Source organism: Prionailurus viverrinus, chromosome D1, assembly GCF_022837055.1.
Source record: "Prionailurus viverrinus isolate Anna chromosome D1, UM_Priviv_1.0, whole genome shotgun sequence".
Taxonomy (NCBI): Eukaryota; Metazoa; Chordata; class Mammalia; order Carnivora; family Felidae; genus Prionailurus; species Prionailurus viverrinus.
In genome coordinates this window covers 29394265-29415359 of record NC_062570.1, presented here as the reverse complement: position 1 = coordinate 29415359, position 21095 = coordinate 29394265, and the positions used below count along the sequence as shown (strand labels likewise).

At 40.7% G+C, this 21095-nt stretch overlaps 1 protein-coding gene and 1 long non-coding RNA gene across 3 annotated transcripts in view; one reads left to right on the top strand and one right to left on the bottom strand.

Annotated features, from left to right (window-relative positions):
* The window catches only part of LOC125147204 (opioid-binding protein/cell adhesion molecule-like), a 1066615-nt gene that overhangs the window by 852311 nt on the left and 193209 nt on the right, over positions 1–21095 (top strand). For both annotated transcript variants that reach the window (XM_047824290.1, XM_047824291.1), the window contains one exon: positions 2403–2635. In XM_047824290.1, coding sequence (XP_047680246.1) covers positions 2403–2635 — 233 coding nt within the window. The remainder of the gene's footprint in view (positions 1–2402; positions 2636–21095) is intronic.
* Positions 2650–5171, bottom strand: LOC125147205 (uncharacterized). Its single transcript, XR_007145055.1, has 3 exons — positions 5005–5171; positions 3663–4535; positions 2650–2914 (listed from the first exon to the last, which is right to left on the bottom strand). It is a non-coding gene; the product is annotated as an uncharacterized LOC125147205 (long non-coding RNA).

Below are 21095 nucleotides of genomic sequence, written 5' to 3'. Positions count from 1 at the left end.
CTTTTTTTTCCCTAAGAAATGCTTTTGAAAGGGTAGAGTGCAAGGTCCATTAAGAGCTTTTTAGTTTGCATTAGGGAAATGGAAAGTTGCTGCAGAAGGACAAAACTGCAGATTGAAGCTAGGGTCCCAGGATATGAAGGAAACTGCATACATTCAATTTTTTTTATTACTATGACACACCTGTGAAGTGGCAAAGAGTCACTCAATGATACTTGAATTATTACTAATTTTAAATGCGGTTGAGCCTCCAAAACTCATCTTGCTGATCTTAGACTTACTTAGAAACAATTACAAAAGTAGGGGCACCTGGATGGCTGTCAGCTGAGCATCTGATTCTTGATTGTGACTCAGCTCATGATCCCAGGGCTGTGGGATTGTGCCCCGTGTCTGGCTTCATCCTGAGCGTGGAGCTTGCTTGAGATTCTCTCTCCCTTTCCCTCTTCCCCTCTCCCCCACTTGTGCTTTCTGTCTCTCAAAAAAAAAATACAAAAATAGATCTATAACTACTGGTGTTAAGGGATACCTGTGATAAAGTTCCAAAAAAAAAAGCTTCATAGGAATATTAGAGTATAATTCTATTTCAGGTAAATAAATCAACACAGTCCTTATTTATGTGAATATGTGTATGTAAAAAGTGAGATGTAGAAGGAGAGGTAACAAGAGTGTTACCAAATTAAGGACCTCATTTTTTCACACATTTAAATATGGTTATTTTATTTTTGTAGTTTGAAAAACAGCAAATAAAGAAAATTTAGAAGAGAAAGGCTTCTTCTTGCCGTCCTGTGAAAGCATCTAATTATCACCCCACCCCTAACTCAAAGCTGCCGGAACCTGCTGAATGACAGGTGACCTGTACATACAAAGACTTCTGTGATTGGAAGCTAGTATTATTTCTATGTGTCCTACCAACCAGGGAGAGTACTTTGCTAGACAGAGCATTTTCCCCTTTCAACAGAAGCTGTCATTTTAGTGCTCCAGTATTATTCTGCTCCCATGGCCATTCAGGCTGTGTCTGGCTGGCCATTTTGCTAAGGGAAAACAGCATGTCCAAAAGTTCATGCTCTCTCTTCCATTGTCATTGTCTTTGGTGTTCTCGTCTCCTGAGCTTTGTAGAAAGATCTCTGCTTTCAGTCAAAATGGGATCAGATTTGGTGAGATGAGGCAGTGTTTTTTGTTTGTTTGTTTGTTTTGTCTTCTCATCTGGAGGTGCTGGATTGATGTTCCTTGTGCCCAGAAGATGGGCCTCAGACCTGTTTGCTGGGACATCTTATGGGAATAGCACAGCTATAACTGGACCTCACTATTTGCCCAGATACCGCAACTCAAGTTTAGACTAGAGGGGTGAGTGGCAGGTGGGCATATACCTGGGGCCCTTGAAACACACCCTTTTTTGCAAGCCCACATTTACAAGGGATTCTCTTCCATTTTCTTTCAATGGATTGTAAAATCCTGGGGAACGTATGATAATTTTCCTTCTGACCAGCAGGCATATTTATTTCTTCATTAAACCCAATAGCCTGCAAGTCATTCATACCAAACAACAAATTCCACTTACATTCACAGCTTCCAATTGTTGAGTATGTGCGAGGTTGAGGAGGTAGAGGTTAGCTTTTTTTTTTTTTTTTGAGATTAGCTTTTTACCATAATGATAACCCATGTGACATGAGCCACTTTGTTTTCTGGGCTGGGGGTGGGTAGGGGGTGGCAGTAGGAGGGAAGGGGAACTCTGATCACTTTCTTCTTACCTCTGCTGACATCTTCAGAGGCAGCCAGGACTTCCTAAAACTTGATGGCTTTCTAAGGTGAATTTTATCAATCCATGTTATAAATTATAATTTGCAGGATTTGGGTAGTTTAGGGGTAAAAGGAGATTATCAATACCAGGGAGGGCTGGTGGTAAATATGTCCAATTTTTGACTAACAAGTTAGGTATTTGCTTTGTAGATTATCTGTGACCTATTTGAAATACTGATCCACTTTCTTGCCCCTATGCCCCTGGGCCATGTCTCCCACAAGGTGGTAAATGTGCTCAAGAAATAGAAATTAATTTTCATATAAGCCTGGGGGGAAAAATAAGATGGAAAGCAAATATATGGCAAAGATCTTCACATAATATGCTCCTAAATCAAATAGAAATGATTTTGTATCATCAGTTCTTCAGGATAATTCAGGCCACTGTTACCCTATACTTAGGAAGTTTCATCAATAATTGATTGTTTCCTTTTAGCATGGGGCTATTTTGTTCCATTTACTCCTCAGAATACAGCAATCACATTTATGACACAGCCTCTCAACACTCTCTTCTCCCTTTCCCCACCTCCATTCCTCAATGTTTACCTCCCCTACTCCCCTCCCCTCCCCCAATGTCCTCCATCTCCACTCCCCACCCTCCTCCCTCACAGGTGTACCATAGATGACCGAGTCACCCGGGTGGCCTGGCTAAACCGCAGCACCATCCTCTATGCTGGGAATGACAAGTGGTCCATAGACCCTCGTGTGATCATCCTGGTCAACACACCAACCCAATACAGCATCATGATCCAGAACGTGGATGTGTATGACGAGGGCCCTTACACCTGCTCTGTGCAAACAGACAACCACCCGAAAACTTCCCGGGTCCACCTCATAGTGCAAGGTGAGTTACAGCTGGATTCGGGGCTTGGTGGACCTGTCGATGATGGAAGGGAAACATTATCTCAGTCTTTGCTTCTATTCTGGTGTGAAGACATGAGAAACATTTTCCTCTGTGGAACCCAGAGACTGAGTGTATGTTCTGGATTCCTTCCCATCTGCTGAATTCTTGACTAAGTACTGCATATCTTCACAGTCTCTCAATTGTACCTTTGGTCCTTCTGTTCTTGTTAATAAGTTGTTTGGCATGTGCTTGTTGAGCTTTCTTAAGTTACTTAGCACTCTAAAGTAGGGGAAGAAACATTAAAAAATAGAGGTGGTATTACTCTCTGTGCCTTTTAATTATCTTTCACAGGATTATTTCATAATAAAAGGTTAACACTGATTTGATGTTATATGACTTGTGACTAGTTTTGCATGGTTGTTGGGTGTGCATATTCCAGAAGGGGTTCTGGATTGTGCATTCGAGTCCAACCCAGCATGGTGGCTGGGTCTGTGCATCCCGTTAGCCTCACAATGGAGTGTATATTAAGAGGGATACTAGTCAAAATGCTATCTCCAGGTCTATGTCAGAAATACATCCATATGATTTTTAAAAAGGGGAGGTCTTCCTTAACATCCCCTCTCATTCTCTCTTTAAAAATCTGTGTCGGGATACCCAAACATATTGTACAATAGTTTTTCATTAGAATTTCACATTGTAGGGAAAAAAAACTAAGGCTGAAGAAATGTCAGAATCCCAGATATTAACTATTAAATATTAGGAATTAAAAGCACATTCAAATAGCAGCTATGAGAATTTGAGAGCCATTTTAAAACAAGGAAGCAATATAAATTAACTTATTTTGAACTACCCCCAACTAACATTACCCCTCTGCCCCACCATTTCTATGTAAAGTAATTTATCTCAGGTGTTGACTCATGGTAACAATGAAGTACTAAGGATACTACTGGCCATCCCCCAGTGACACAGCCTTCCTCCACCAAATGAGAGACTTGGGTGGACCTTTCTCGGAGTCTCCTATACTTACCTCTTGGAGCTGTACACTGAAATCTCAGAAAGAGTCCCTGTGTGTGATTCAGGCTTTAAAAAGTGCCTTTTATCAATTCCCATCTGTAGTATATTTGACGAATTGTTTTCAGTTTATGAAATGTTTGCTGCATCCTGGCTTAGATAATGTGGATGTTTTCACCCCTACTTTACTAAAAAAAAAATACTTTACTCACATCAGTTGGTTTCATGGAGAGTTTGAATAGGGGTTAGTATCTTTTCACACTTCATTCACTTGTAAAAATCAGGGTGGCCATTCTTTCTTTTGGCTAAAACAGCTCTTTGCTAGCTTAACATCCAGGTCTCTGGTTCTTGGGACATTTGTAATGGCATGTGCTGGATCAGAAATCATTCTGCTGCAGCTTTCTTTTCCACCAGGCCCTGGGTGCTGCCATATTGCTTGAAGCCCAGCCTCAGTTCAGCCTCCAAGCCCTTGTCTCATCCCCAAGTGCTTTCAGACACCCACATTGGTCTGCATACCACAGATGTCTGTACACTCTGCTGTTTCCATTCTCCACTCATGTCCCACCCAGGGGTATGGCTTGGTGATGATCACTGCTTTGGAACTACAAGACGGCCTGCCATCTGGAGATAAAGGCAGCTGTCATGTCTGATGCTTCTTCTCAGAGGATGATGGAGGCACTTCGTGAGATCAGTTATCTGAGATGAGCTGGAATGTCTGTTGAAAGTTTCTGGGGGTGCAGAAAACAAGGGGGTGTGAGTTCTCACTACCCCGCCTGCCACCTGGGCTTAGTTCCAGAGGAGCTGAAATTCTCAGCTTTGGAAGTGACGCCTCCATGGCACCTTCGTGGCCTTGACAGCAAAATTATCTTCAAATTCAGGAAATGCAGCACTGAAATAAAAAAGAACTGTCAGGCACTGTACAGAAACAGACTCAAACAGTACAAGGCTATCACTTTTCAGGAAATAAGACAGATTGTGTAAGCATGTCAAAGTCAATACAGGGCATAAAGTGCTAGTGATGGAGAGCTTCAGGGATAGTGTGCTTCATAAGGCCCTTGGAGCAATTCGTTGGGCTGGATATGGAACCCAGTGGTGTTTCCCTGTGGGCTTCATAGGTTTGGGTCAGAAAGAGTCCAAGAAGAGGTGAGAGCAGAGCCATGGAGTGACTGCAGTTTCAGAGGTCAGTTCCTCACAGTCTCCACATTGCAGACCAAGTGACTCTTATAACTCTGGGCAACTGAGGTGTGAAATCCAATGCAAAAGATCAGGGTGGGTGGAGGTGGGAGGAGACAACCTTCCCTTGAACACTTAGCAGATGGGCCTTTACATTTACTGAGAGGTAAAAAGAAGGCACTCACAGAGCTGCATTCTCTTCTGTCTTGGTTAGCAATGGGTGACTTGTTCTTTCTTTGGAGACCAGTTGAATTTCTAGTGGGAGGAAGCAGAGACCCCACTGCTCAATTAGAAAGAAGTCCAAGAGTCCTCCTTCTTCCCAGCAGCTATCGGCTTTTGTCCAGTCTATAGATTAATTTTTCAGACTTAGTGTTAGTTCAGGTTAGATAAAGATAATGAAAGTTTCCTAATCCTCTTAAAGAAGATTTATCTGACTGAGTAGAAAGCTTTTGGAATACAATAAGGCATGTATAAAACTGAGGCCTAATCTTGCCTTTAATTTCAAACTGCTGATGGTTATTGATTTTGCAATGAGAAAAACTGAAAAATTTCCGAGCTGCAACATGTCTGTTTAGAGAGAGAGAGAGAGATGTTTATTTATCTTCTGTCCATTTGAGAATGTTAGGATCTCGTCACCTCTGCCAACCAAGTGCCATTAGCAGAAGGGGGAGCAGTCCCATGGGGCCCTGGCTTTGCTGCTCCCTGTTGCCACAAAGTGAGGAACTCAGAGAGGCTCTGTCACTAACCTCAGAGCCTGTCCTTTACTGTTTTATAAGGTGGCCTTTGCCACATACCTGATAGCATTAGTTTCCAAGTCCTCTTCAAGAGAGCTGCATTCATTAAAATACTATCACTGATACCCATGACACGTCTTGGCCTCTGAGGGAATAATTTTAAAAAGCACCATGTGAATATGTATGATAATGTGACCTAGACTGTATACTTAGGTATTAAGAAAATCCAGAGCAAGAGAGAGGTGTTGCTGTGGAGTCAGATTAGTCAGGTAGGAAAATCAACCTGGCAGCTCTGTTGGGGATGGAGTGAAGTGGAGAGAAGCAGACGTATTGGGAGGAGGTTACTCCTGTCACCCAAATGTGTGATGTGAGTGGGTTGTATGTCCACCTGTGGAAATGGAGAAGGTTCAAGATATTGTTCAAGGGAAATTGAGAGGATTAATCTTAATGCCTTAAAAGAGGAAGAATTAAAAGGATATCGTTTCCGTTTTTGAGTTTGGGGAAATATCGACGGCATGGCTAATATTCATGGAATTAGGATCCTGGGCCTCTAGGATAGGAAAGCATTAGTCTTGCTAAGTTTAGGGACAAGGAAAGCACAAATATTAAACATGTGCTATAGAACTAAGGTGTAACTCAGGATCAGAAAAGGTATATTTGAGATCCATTATGAACCTATTAACATGACAGTAGGTAAGATTTCTGAAATTAACTATTCCTACAGAGCAGCAGAGACCATAATTTATTTATATCCAACCCCAGCACATAGTACACTGTCAGAGGCATACTAGACATTCGGCAAATGTTTGTAAAATGAATGGAAGAACAGATTGATACAGCTAATGAAATGGCATCTGAAGGCAGTGATCATAAAGCCCCTTGAAAGCAGATCGGGGTGGGGAATGAGCCAGACACTGTCCAGATAACTTGGAATGGACAGTAATTGGGAACAGTTCCCTGGAGGGATAAGGGTCTTCAGTGTGACAAGCTAAGAGATATACCAGGGATAACATGCATTTATTTAGCACTTTACAGCACTGGTCACAATCTTTGTCTCACTTGACCCTTACAACATGCCCTGGGAGGCTGAAGTGCAGTGACTGTTCTCCTCGTTTTGCAAATTAAATAACTGCAGTTCATGGAGGTTAAGAGAGCAGCCAGGGTCTCCTGTGAGTAAGTAGCAGAGCTGGGTCTTGAACCATGGCCATATGATTCCAAGATCAATGTTTCTCCAGCATGCTCCAGCATCCCCACTGCCAGCCATGTCTGAGGTTATTTCTCTAATTTAAATCCATGGGAATTTTTCAGTTATCCTTTCCACATACCCCCCTTTTTTCCCTGCTACTGATATTACATTGTATCATCAGAAATTGAGGACAAAGCTCAAGAAGAAAATTAGCAGTGGGGGTGGGATGCCAAAGCTACAACAAATGGTATAGAGATGCTGAGTGAAGCAAAGAAGAAGATAATTAATTTACTAGTAGCTCATCACTCCAGGGATACACGTTTTAAATGTTACCTCTTTATCCTATGTAAGTACTGAAAACTCTGGCCCCTCTGAGAATCCAGTATCTAATTGTGATTCTAATTGTCATGAAGTCTTCAGCACTCTGAAATTCTGTGGATATCTGGTGTCACCATGGTCATAGTCTTTGTCCAGGATGGATCGGCAGGAAGATGTGCTGGCTCTTTGCTCCCTGGATGTTGACATTTTCTGTCTGCTTTCTTGGCTAGTTCAGAAATCTGTTTACTACCAGGTATTTCTTTGCATGGAACAAACTCCTCTTGCTCAGCCTAATTTTATGCAAATTGCCAGAAATGCCGAACTATGTGAATTTCTCACATCTGAGACTCCACAGCAACATCATGCAATTTTTGTGTCTGCAAAACACTTTGAGTCTTTGAGCCTGGAGTCAATTCAGGTGAGACTGGTTGGTACCCAATGTTGAGTTTGGAGAAGTCTGATTTGCGAACCAGTCCAGTCCTAGATTCTGCTGAGTACCAGCCAACTTCTGAATTGGGCACATTAAGCATAAACCTTAGCTCAGTTGATCCTCACACCAACCTTACAAAGTCTACATCAGATTTACATTTTAAAAATAAGGAAGCTGAGGCTTAGAGAGGTTAAAACTGCCCAAAGATGATGGCACCTACTAAATGCTTTAAATTCTCTTCACTAGATTTGTGTTTGGAAAACAGCTATCAAAATAGAGTAAAAAAGCATGTTACTTACATAATCTTTTGATTAATTCTTCACAAAAGCCCTGGGAGACAAAACAGAAAATTACCATATTCCAAGAAAAGAAATTGGGATTCAGAGTTGAAGTCATTTGTCCAAGTTACCCTGGCCAGTAAGTGGCAAAGCATCACTTAATAAAAAATGCCAGATGATATGATTCTAGATCCAGTATGTTCACACACCAGACTGCTAATTCATAGATAAATAAAAGGACAGGTAAATGTCACTATTAGTGAGAGAAATATAAAAAGTTCTAAAGTACTGCTAAGAAGAGTGGATACCAAGGAGACTTGCTGGGGTGGAGTGGCAAGGCTGAGTCTGAGGCCGGGAGCAGATGTGGGGCAGGGCTCTGGGGGAGCATGTGCAGCAGACAGGGGAAGCAGGCCCTGCAAGTCACAGTTGTGCCAAGGAGCAACCTATTTTCAGATTTTCCTTTGTAACCAACCTCTTTTCTTCTGCTATTTTCTCCTCTTCTCCCAAATATTACAGTCATTTCAATTAACATGTGTAATTTTGGGCCTAAAGAAAAGCAGCCAGTCAACCTGAAATAAATTTAATTTATTCAGTCTCTATTTTAAATTATAGTCACACTTGTTCTTCACAGAGTCAGGGTGGAAAAGTAGAAAAGAACAAGATTGTGCATCAGAAAACTCACTCCCCAGCCTGAGTACTGCTCTTGACTTCCAGGCCTGTATTTTTAGGATGTTCCCTTCCTGGCTTCTTATCCTTGGGTGAATAATAAAAGTCAATGTACTTAATTTTATTCAGATACACATATGCATACCTTGATCTTACATATTATGCAGATTATATTTTGCGTTTGAAAATAAGATACTGAGAAAGGGTCTATAAGCTGCAAATTCTATGTACAGGTGCAAATAAAACACACAGGCCAAAGAGTCCATAGTACAAAATAAGTTAGAAGACTTTCTCTGGGCTTCATTTTCTCTATTTTAAAATGGAAGTGTTGAAGAAATGGTAAGGAAGTCCTTTCTAGTTATTATATTTTAGGATTTATTAATGTAATTTCTTTGTAGGATTTTTGTATAGCCAGGCATCTCTACTCCCCGGCTTTTCCTCCTTCACCCATTGATGGGGAAGTCAGAAAGGTTTGCTCTTATCCTCTTTCTCATTTGTATTTTCTTCAGAGACCTTAAGATTTGAGGTCCCCTTGCTCACACCATTTTTAGTGGTGACTCTGAGCATTGCTCACCCACAGTGGTTGTGGCTCAGAGGATGGAAAAGAAAGACATCCTCTCCTTCCCTGTTCCACTCTGATATTTGTAAGCCACCATAACCCACATCCAACAGTGTAATATATGCTAACATTCTTTTTTCTTTAAGGATTAGTTTACTTATTTGGGGGCGGGGAGAGACAGACAGCATGAACAAGGGAGGGAGAGAGAGACATTCAGTGAAGAGCCCCAACATGAGGCTTGATCCCAAGAGCTGTGAGATCATGACCTGATCCAAAATCAAGAGTCGGATGCTTAACTGACTGAGCCATGCAGGCACCCCTATGCTAACATTATTAGTTTAGGGACTGGATAAACTAAGAAGGCAACTACAACTTAGAGGGGATAGGAATGAAGTTCTTGCCCTCAGAATACCCCGAGAATACAATAGAGGAAGGTACCTCAAAAGCCTTCTTTCACAAGAATGGTATCCCCACGCAGGCTCTCTTCACACTTGACCTGGTCTCCTTCTGCCTCAGGGTTGGAATGAAGCCCATGCTCTCACTCTCCATTCAAAGATTCTATCCCTTTCTTCAGACTGTGTTACTCGACTGTTATCTGACTTTGTCAGCCATGTAGCTGGAGCTGGATTGATGTTCACTCCACCTAGTCTCCCAGGTTGCTACACCTCTCGTGACATCATGTGTAGTTGGCTACAACACAGTCCAAAACATGTTTTGTAACAAAGAACATACCTCCTTTTATCAAGTTTCTACTCCTGTCCTTGTGAGGAGAAATATGGGACTTTGTTCTGCTCTGCTTAGAAGCTAAGATCATCACACACACAACACACACAGCACACGCACACACACACACAGCCACTCATGGTCACACATACATGTACACACAGTTTTCACAGACTTCATGGCTATTTTTTGGCCTGTCAAATTCCGTCCCACCCTCCATTAAATATATAGGTTCAGCCAAGACACCTGGTTGGCTCTGTGGGTTAAGCATCCTACTCTTGATTTTGGCTCAGGTTATGATCTCACAGTTCATGAGATTGAGCCCAATGCCGGGCTCTGTGCTGACACCACAGAGCCTGCTTCAGAATCTGTGCCTCCCTCTCTCTCTCTCTCTCTGCCCCTCCCCTGCTCATATGTGTGTGCTCTCTTTCTCATAAATAAACAAATGTTTAAAAAATATGTAGGTTTAGCCTCCCTCTAGAAAAGGCTGGGAGGGGGAGTATATGCTCAATTTCTCCTGTAACGCTTAAAATCTTTGAGTTCTAGGAATAGGAAGAGTTGGATTTTCCATGGTGAATGAGACCTGAGCAAAATTAGACACTGGATGAACACTTTGTCAGGACTGGAGATGGTATGACCCTGTATGCCAAGGGGGCAACATTTTCATTTGAGAGTTCTGGCTTTTAAAATGTGTGGGCTTGTACTGAGGCACAGACACATGATCTAAGACGGTGCTACCAATCCTGGTACCTAGTGATGTATACAGTAGCCAGAAAGGGAAGTGCCAGGGCCTGGAGCTGTCATCTGCCTTATTTTCAATAGAATTAAAGAAATAGGGGGTACCAAGTTGGCTTAGTCAGTTGAGCTCCTGACTCTTGATTTAGGCTCAGGTCATGATCTCACAGTCGTGGGATTTAGTCCCAAGTTGTGATCCACACTGAGCATGGAACTTGCTTAAGATTCTCTTTCCATTTCCCCTTTTCCCCTCTCCCCACTCATGCTCTTTATCTAAAATAATAATAATAGTAATAGTAATATAATAAATGAATTAAAGAAATGGAACAGTCATAAAGTTTGTTCTCAAAATCATCACTAATGTGGAGATGGAGAAGAAAATGAAATGCCTATTATGTTCTACTCAATTTTCATGGTGAGCTCAGCTCATTTACTAAGAAGCTAGTCTGTCAATAGCTCGAGTAAATACAAGAGGATCTTTACTGTTGTGAGCAGAGGAAGCAATCACACTTTAGAAGAAGATAAATTACTAAATGTTCATAAATTCTAATAGATTAAAGTTCATCATGGCTCTCATATAGTCAGGATCCTACATAAGATTTCAAACTTCACCACCCACAAGATTAGTCATAGCTTAGAGACAGAGTAATATGTAAATTCAGAATACTGATATTTTCCTATATGTAGTGTGTGTACACATATTTGGAGAGCCTGACTTGTGTTCTGAAACCTGGAGTTGGATCCCTAGTTAACAAGTTTTATCTCACACACAGTGTCTTGGCAAAAATAACTATCCTCTGTACGTATCCTAGTTTGGCTTCTCATAAAGATACCAAAAAGCCTTTGACTATTTACTCACTAATAATTCTCCTCCATAGGTATAGAAATTGAAAGTAATAGTAGTGAAGTAAAACAGGATTTTTTTTAAATAATCATAAATCATGACTCTCATGCACTGAGTACCTAGTATGGCAGTCATTTTACAGACATAGTCCAATTCTATTTTCCAGTTAAGCCCAGAAGGTGGGATATATTTTCCTACTTTTCTGAATAAGGAAATAGTCCAGAAGGCTAAGGAGCTTGCCTTGGATCACCAGCTGATAAGACCTGTGATTTCACTGTGTCCAGTCTGTAGGGAGAGCCCACACTAAACCCCCACTTGGAACTTCCTCTCAATTCCGTCCCTTTTATATAGGCAGGCCAGACTGCCACAGCAGTTCATTTACAATACACATGCTTTCCTTGCCAGGTTATTTCTGGTTAAAGGATTTCAGTCTAATATCTCTAGAATTAGGGTCTCTCTTCCTTAAATCTTTTTCTATCATTCTAGTTATCTTAGTAATTACAACATCCTTCTCAAAGTTAATATCAGGTTTATATCATCCTGCTAAATCAATATTTCTGGTTGTGAATTGCTTCCATAATTCTATCCTCTAATTTCTGATTTGTCCCTGAACTCTTCAAATTGGGCATCCATAGACATTTTTGGATGTCCCATGTTGTACTTAACCTTCTTTGCTCAAAATCTTGTTCTTCCTCTTTTAGTTCATATTCCTATTCATAGACACACCATCCTTGTACAAAACTTTTGCATAAACCTTGACCCTTCTCTTTCTTTTTCTTCTCTATCAAAGCAGATATGTCCAATAAAGTTATTGTCTTCCTTTCTGTTCCATCAAAGTGCAAAATCTTACTCCCAAGCCACTTTTTAGTCACATCGTAATTGCTACACAATCCTGTCTCTGTCACCTCTTAATTGAATTTAACACCATTGTCTAAATATTCCTGATGCACACATCTGATCATGTCACTCCCCCCTCCTTATGATTGTAATGATTCCCTATTGATGATAAAGTCAAACCCTCTTAGATCGCTTTTCCAACTGCTAAACAATTAAAAGCCAAGCCTACTTTCCACTCTTGCTTTCTGTTACTCCATTTGTGTATCCTACACACAATGTAGGCAAACTTGTCTTTGTAAAACCCCTACCCACAGTGCTCTGCCTTCTTTTCAATTTCTCACACCATCTGTCTTGAATGTTCTTTTCTCTGAGATTCCAAATTCTGCAGACCCTTTCAAGCAGCACTGTCCCATAAACCTCTTACCTGCCCAATAGCCCTTTCAGTGATGATGGGATTGTTCTATATTTGCACTGTCCAACATGGTAGCCATTAGCCATAGGTGACTATTAAGAACTTGAGATGTGGCTAGTAGGACCGATGAACCAATTTTTTAGTATTATTTAATTATAATTAATTTAATTAAAAATAGTCACACAGGCTAGTGGCTATAATATTGGACAGTACAATTTTAGATTTGTTAAATATCCAAAGCCAAAGGCTTTCTTTGGAATTCTAATACCATTTTACCTACACTCTCTTAGGATAACTGAAACTTTTTATTTTATATTTCAGCTATTGGTGGATTTCACTCTTTTCTACCTCCAGATTATAATTTCCTTGAAGACAACGGCCAGAGTTAGCATCATATTTTTTTTTTATATGGGTGCAGTTTAGGGATCACAATATGAATTGGCATGATCAGTTACTACATTTATATTAAATGTTTCTAATCCATAAAAATAAAGGCTAAATATCCTATCTTGGAGGTTATTAGAAACCATATCACAAAAAGCAGCATCCACCTTGGATTTGTTACCTTTGTCTTCCTGTGCTTAGGGTGGATTGATGTCCACTCTAGGCATTGAAAATATTCCTATTGAATAGAGTTCTTAGTGAAACATTTTTTTTTAAATTTCAGAATTCAGAGCTCAAGGGGAAAGATCTGATATAACCACTTTCTTCTGGTGGAGTTGGAAATCACCTTTAAACAAGATGCCTCAGAGGGCAGCCCTGGCAGACAGAGCTGAAAGTGTGTGCACCCAGCTTGATGCAATAAACATAATGGGATGGGCGATGTCTTCTGATTGGCCAGCAAGCAGACATTAATGACCAGTTAGCAACTGTGTTCAGGTCAATTAATTTATATTTGTATTTTGCAAACTAAAAGTTGCCCTGTTAGATTATTGATTCTTTGTCCCTGTATTCAATTTGTTTTTAATTGCACCATTGCTGGGCCAAGCCCTCCCTCCTGGCAAGCTCACAATAAATCTGCCACCATCTCAACAATCAACAATAAATGTGTCTCTTCATGTCATTATTAATATGTCTCTTGGATTGGTTCATTACCATGGTTAACAGTTTATAAGAGCAAGATGGCACACTGCCAGGAGGATTCCTTTTCCCAAGGGCTATTTTGTCGTGACAGGATTGATGTTCTCAGGGCTGTGAGTGCCTAAGGAAGGCGGCCTAGGATTTAATTCAATATAGCAGGAATACAGGCTACCTAATCCTCTTTTTATCATAAACAGCTTTAGAAGAAGATATTGTTGGAATAGATTTTACCCTCTCTTACAGTTCTCCTTCTCCTCACTTCCTATTCTCTTTATATCTTCTTAATTCCTTCTTAATTTCTGTTCAGATAGACTCTTCCCCCTCAAAAACAGCATAACAGGTACCTGGGTGATCTAAAATCCTCAAGTAAGGGTATCCTCCAGGAGTTGGAGTTTTATGATTGTGTTATTTATTAGTTGAAAGCAGAGGGGAGTTCCCTGTATTTGATGTGTGAATTGTGATTAACAGACCTACAGAAATACTGCATTCAGAATGTCACCTTAATTGAGGTGAGTGCTGAAAAAAGAAAAAGCTCTATCTTATAATAGAGATAATCATTAATTATCATATTGTTATTGGCTCTTTTAGGTAGTAGAATTTTTCAGGGAGAAAGCACAGATTTTAAATGAATTTGTAGCTTGACAGAAGAGATTCTCTGTGTCCCAGAAATGCCAAGTGAGAAATCTGGATGGAGCAGAGTGCTTTATAAAACTCCCGCAGTGGCCTAAGATCTAATAACAGTCCAGACGTTTTTCATTTCCAAGGCACAAGTTGCTCCAGGACAAGAACTGTGGTCTCCCTCCGACACAGAGTTAACAGTCAATTTTCAGTTCAGAATATAGATTTTATGCTTAATTTACTACTAACAACACCCACACACATAACTTTTCTCCTTTGCACAAAGTTCTCCAAAACAAATCACACTGAGCTTATTGAAAGAGAGGGATGTGGAGGAGGGGGGGGGGTTACACCTCTTGTTTCACTGGATAGGAGTTTAAGTAGCCCATGGAAGTGGAGGGCAGAAGGAGTGGGGCTTGGGCCAGGAATATTTAGGAAAGAAAAAGGCGACAAGAGAAGAGATGGAAGAAGATCCCAAGGATGTCTAAGGAGGGCCACAAAGATGCAAATAGTGGATGCCTTTGTAAATGAAGGAAGCAGAGAAGGGGGAGAGTGGTCAAGAGAAAGGAAAACAGGGGAGTCCAGCCCCAGTGTACTGAAGACACCTACCCTTATGGAGGTGGGGACACCATATGCCAAGCTCAGCTGCCTTTGGTTCCTGAGGCTTTCCATGTGGGCTTCTCCAGTGCAACTCATACTTCACGTTGGTTCCCAGGACACTCCATGGCCTCTCCACAATGCCTGCTCTTACTTGTTTGTCTGCTACTCTGCTTTAGCTCATTGAGCATGTCCTCTGCAAGAGGCGGAGAGAAACTGATGCAACAACTCATGTGGAGCATCAGGCTCAGGCAAGGTTTCTGAATCCTACTTTCTGCCATCTTCCTGTTCCCCAGACACCAGCAGTGAGAAGTGGTCACATCTCAGGCAACTGATGGTTGGGTTTATGTTTCTAAAGTGCTGTAAGACCTAGAGAAATCCAACAGAAAAGGCAGTGTTGATAACCAAACCTTCATGAAAACATACACAGAAAAGAAACCCACTCACCAGGCTACTTGGAGGTAAGAGGTCTGCAAAACATAACTTATGGTTTGGCTGCTTGTTTTGTGACCTTAAAAGTATTACTTACCCTAAATTTCAGTACCTTCATCAGTAAATTGTGGGAAATAAAGACTGTTGAACCTCCTTCTTAAGACTGTTGTGCATTAAATGGATAGCACTTCATACTTTACAAATCTTGTACAAAGAAAATATTAAAATTTTAAAATATTAAAAGTATTTTAGGATACTAGGTTAATTTCTAAAAATGCCTCTAGGTTTGCATGACAGGCATTACGGAAGGGTGATTCAGGAGTACTAAGAACTACTTACCCTCTATTCATCCTGATACAGTTTTAACACATAAAAATATAGCCCATTGGCCTCCTATGTTTTAATAAATTATATTGGATTTTATGGATAATGATAGAATTATGTCATCTTCTGAATATATATAAATCTATGTTTGTGTGCGATGTCTCCTTTCCTTGAGGTTTTATGTTATTCCTATTATTTTTAAGTATTCTTCTCTTAAATATTTTTGATATTGTCCTAATATTGTAGTCTCACATCAAATAGGTACTTCTGAAAAAAATATATATATATAGTTACACTCATTGAGAGAAAATTAAGAGATGAAATAGACAACTTTGAGCCAAAAAGAAAAAAAAATCACTGATCATCAAAACTTTCATCAAAGACTGTGTTTTCCTTAAGAACCTTCCATCCTTGCATATATATGACTTATATAAGGAAATGCAAAACATGGATACCTTCTGAAGACTCCATCTTTTAAGGGTTCACTACCACATACAAAATAGTATTCATTTGTAATAGCTTCATTTGTAATTAATTCCCCTTTTTGCATCACATCCAAAGTAAAGTAAAATAAAGTAAAAATAATATAATATAATATAATATAATATAATATAATATAATATAATTTAAAGTAAAGTAAAATAAATAAAATAAAATAAAATAAATAAAATAAAATAAAAAATAAAAAGTTTATGCTCCAGTTTAAAAAATAAGTCTGTGGCTCCAGCTCACCCCCCTCAAATGCCCACTTTTAACACCCCACCTGTGTGAGTGTTGAATGACAAGCCCTGAGCCCTGACGACAGCTAATCCAAAGCACCAACAACCAATAACAGAATCAGAAAACGCAAAATAGCTCCTTGAGGAATAAAGCTTCCCAGTCCTTGGTTCTGCAACAGCAGGGTAGAAAGTGAGGGGACATGAAAATCAAAGTTGCTTTTAAAAAAATGATCACACATAGAGGCAAAATGTCCCCACAGCAGGAAGGAAAGTGGAAAACACACCAAATCAATCACCTTAAAAATAAGGCTTAAAATCTTCTACTACATAAGATGTAGGTGGGGAGGGAAGAATGGGCACAGCAGCTTGAAAATCTTTTATTAAACTTCATGCTGACTGCATGGCACAAACAGGAAAATGCAATTAAGGTAAGGCCATTAAAAAGACACCCAAGGATAGCTCTGAGAGAGACCAGGGATCAATCAGCAGGCACTCAGGCAACTTGCAAAGGAAACTCTCTTTGAGAAAGTGCCAGGCAGAGGGTGGAAACACCTCAGATGAGACATTCCTGGAGTAAGAGCACTTTGGGGCATGTAAGAAGTTAAGGTGTGACAGCCTTGATGGGGGAGAAAGTGGGGGTGAGAAGATAGGGCCTCCCAGTACTCTCCATCCAGCTGGTGGAGGACAGGCTCTCACCAGTATCATCAGAAGCCTTTGGTGCCTCTTGGGTCTATCTTCATTTCAACTGCAGAGCCCTCGATGAGTTTTGGCTATTGTGCTCCTAAGGAACATATGTGAGCAGGAGGTGATGACATTTCAAATACAAGTCACTTGAGCCCCCCCATGGGCTGCCTTTCCCTCAGACTGGGTCCAGTCCAGGTGGTACCCGCTGACTAGGAATTGGCAGATGGGAAGCCCTGGGGAGTACACTCACCAATCTGCTCTGAAGGCACAGAACTAATCTGTTAATGAGGAGCTTGACTTCTCATTAGAAGCTTTCCAGAAATGGTGTCAAGAGAAGTCTCCAGGTTCAGGGGCCTTCACTAGGCAGTGCCATTTCCCTGGCTGGTTACAGAAAGCACAGCCTGGTGGGGACCACCTCTCTCTCTGTCTCCACCCATGAAGCCCATTGTATCTCACTTGTGTCTGCTTAGTTCAGGGGCTTCCCCTATGTGTCCCTGCAGTTATTACAGGATCCGAGACCTTCTAAATTTCACCCCCTGCCCCAGGCTATTGTTCTGTCACACTGGGCTGGAACCATGGAGCTACATACCTGATTGTCCCACCAAAGTATAAGCACTGTGACGATGGGGACAAAGTTTGCACCTCCCTGTGGACAAAAATTTTTACTTTCCATGTGTGGCACAGGACCTGACATAGATTAGATGCTCAAAAATGCTTATTAAATGTATCTGGCATGTAATGAGCAATCAATAAGTATTTAATGATAAGATAAATGAAAATATTGGTTGAGGGAAACTGAAAAATATTGATTTTGGCATGTGTGTACAAGCAAAAATAAACTATGAATCACATATTATTCAGGGATAGCTGTGGTATGAGTCTGGTGGTAAATACACATCCTTCCTTCCTCCATAGGCTTTAAAAGAATTCTTCAGTCAAGACTGGTTAAGGCAGTGTTGATCTCCATTGCAGCCCGGGCCTGTCTCTAATCTTGTGCTAATTTGGGGCTCCTAATTCTTTCTTCCATTCTCCAGAGCCCAAACCACTCTCTGAGATTTAGGATCCCATACCACAATGCTCATTTCCTTTGGCTAAAGATGGCATGCTAATTGCTGTGGGTTTTCAGTGTGTCCTCAGTGCTCAGCCTCCATGACACTCAAGAGTTCATCTATTAAATGTATCCTGCACTAGTCCTTTCTTTCTTTCTTCTTCTTTTAATGTTTATTTATTTATTTTGAGCGAGAGAGAGACCCTGTGAGCAGGCGGGGACAGAGAGAGATAAGGGAGAGAATCCTAAGTAGGCTTCATACTGTCAGCTCAGAGCCTGACACAGGGATCAAACTCACAAACCGTGAGATCATGGCCTCAGCTGAAATCAGGAGTAGGATGCTTAACATACCAAGCCACCCAGGTGCCCCTGCTCTAGTTCTTTCTGATTCCTACTTGCTACTGCAGAAGTCTGTGGAGTACCTTCCCTGCCAGTGTGAACAGGTTCTGGTAAGGTTTCTAGCAGAAACAACATCAACTACAAAGTGCCCATTTGGGCTATGGCAAGAAGGGTTTTATAGACTTCTCTGACTTTAGGAAGGGGAAAATAATTTCTAGGTATAATACAATTTGGAACATGCTCTCATTTTCCTCGGAAACTATTCCCTTGCAGTGATTTTCTGTCTCAGTAAATGTTCCCTGGGCTGCAGCTACTGTGAATCAAAGCAGTCCCGGTGGTAGGTGAATGGGGTTGGTTGCTCAGTCAGTTCTTGCCCACTTACTTGTGGCCTGTGCTAACATCTCCTTCCCTCATTCTACTGCTTTTTGAAGGTGCCATTGTTCCCTTTCCTCTTCTACTGATTCCTTAATCCCTCCCTTCTTCCTTAATCCTCTGCCCTCCAAGCAGGCAGTGCTCACCTACCTTCTGCAAGCAGGTAAAGCCTCTTCGCAAAGGCCTGAGGGCCAGGCCAACTTTGCCAGTACATTTGCATACATTTACATTTAGTTGGCCTGCAAACATGATGATTATGCAAAGTTCTGCTCCTGGCAGGAAAGGATTCTGTTTGGATTCAGGAACTTTCAGTTCCACAGAACACAACTAGGTGAGAGAGGAGCTGCAGTCATTGCTATTCCACAGGAAGGGTGCCTGAGTGTTATTGATGGTAATGAAGGTTGGACCCAGGTGTCAGTGGGACATCTTCAAGTACAAAAGTCACCCAGCTGGGTTCCTGCTTCTGTATCCACATCTCCCCAGTGTCTTTTTGTCCATAGTTAGCTTAAGAGTTAGGGGACTGCTTCTCACATTTTGATAGCATGCCCTCTCTGGCAAGCTGCCTGAGTGGCTCTCAGTAAGGCCTATGTTCTCAAGGCTCCCCTCCTCTCTTCTAGTAAATTCTGCATATCTCTGCAGAAATCAGCTTTCAGACCACCAACCTGCTCTTTCTTCATGTGTTGAAAACTTTACTGGGTCCCTGATCCATTTTCTTTCTTGTGAGTAACAAAAGGTCCTTAGGTACCGCTATGGTGCCAGCATCTTTTTAATGCAAGGGTCCAATGCCTGGTTTGTAGAAAACAATCACTTGGTTATAAGAACATAGTATGATGAGTCAAAAGACATAGAAACTACTTCAGCATCCATTACTTGTGCTGTCTTAGGCATATGAATTAACTTTCTTAGATATGTTTCTTGCTGTATAAAATAAGAGGGAAATATATGATCTTTGAAATCCATTCCTGCTCTGAAATCCTAGATTTTTATGCCTGGAGTTACATATTTTATAATCACAGATAGATTTATATTGTAGTCTATCCACTGTTTCATCTGCTTGTTCACTAAATATTTAATACCTACTAAGTGAAAGCATATTCAATGAGAAATACGTTAAGCGTCATCTCTGCAATTAAGTGCTTTGCTACAACACCAAGGATAAAATAATGTAAATCATCAGTCTGCCTTTTACAATGATATCCACACCTCCTTCCTTGGGGTTTTTACACTCTGTCCTTGGGTAACAAAAGATTGATTGTGTCAACCTGAACACCTAAAATGTGCAATGTGGATAATAGCACTCAATAATGTTTGCTTGAACAGAATTAAGATGAACCCCACTTGCATTCTAAAATTTGTCCTTATTTTTACATTTTTAGTGGGGAGCAAGAACAATGAACAGGAAGGCAATAGTTACAAATAAATTATAGTTTTCTTTTGTAGTAATTAAAAATGTATTTGGGGAAATAGTGTGGCAGGTAAGTTGTTAAGCCACCAGTCTAGTCTTACCTTAAAAATTCCAAGGTAGTCTGGGTAAGATTTTGTCCCTTGGACACCAGTCACTTCTTAAAAAACAAATTCACCTACTTAATCATTAATTGAATGTTTTTATATTCATGATATGATAGGAACTATGGGAAGAAATGGGGGAAGAGTTCAAGGAGGTTTTCATTCCTGAGGGAAGACAGAATATACCCTCCTAAAACAATTAGTGAAAATTGTTTGAAGTAAGCAACAGGTAAAGTGTATATTTTGCCAAAACATATATTTAGTGTTTAGCATTAGCCTGTGAGTGTTCATTTACTTTACAAGTAGACTGACTTGATATCTGTTCTTGGATGTCTAGGGGACACCTCAAAGTCAAGATGTCCAGAATTGAACTCAAACGTTGCCTACACCAGTGTTTGGCATTACCATACACTGAGTTCCATGAACCAGAAATATGATCATTTCCTTACATACCTCTCTCAGTCCCTTTAAACATTGGCACTATTTTAATTAGTTTGGTACATAACAAAATACCGCAGGCTGGATGGCTTAAACAATAAAAATTCTTTTTTTTCACAGTTCTGGAGGCTAGAATTCCAAGATTAGGGTGCCATCAAGGTTGGTTTGTAGTGAGAACTCTCTTCCTGGCTTGTAGAAAATTGCTTTCTACAAGCCAGGTGTAGGCCAGGTGTCCTCACATGGCCATGTCTCTGTATGCATGTACGGAGACAGAGAGAGAGAGAGAGAGAGAGAGAGAGAGGGGGAGAGAGAGAGAGAGAGAGAGAAGCGAGAGAGATCTCTTATAAGAACACTAATTCTATCAGATTAGGATGCCATGCCTGTGGCCTTATTTAAC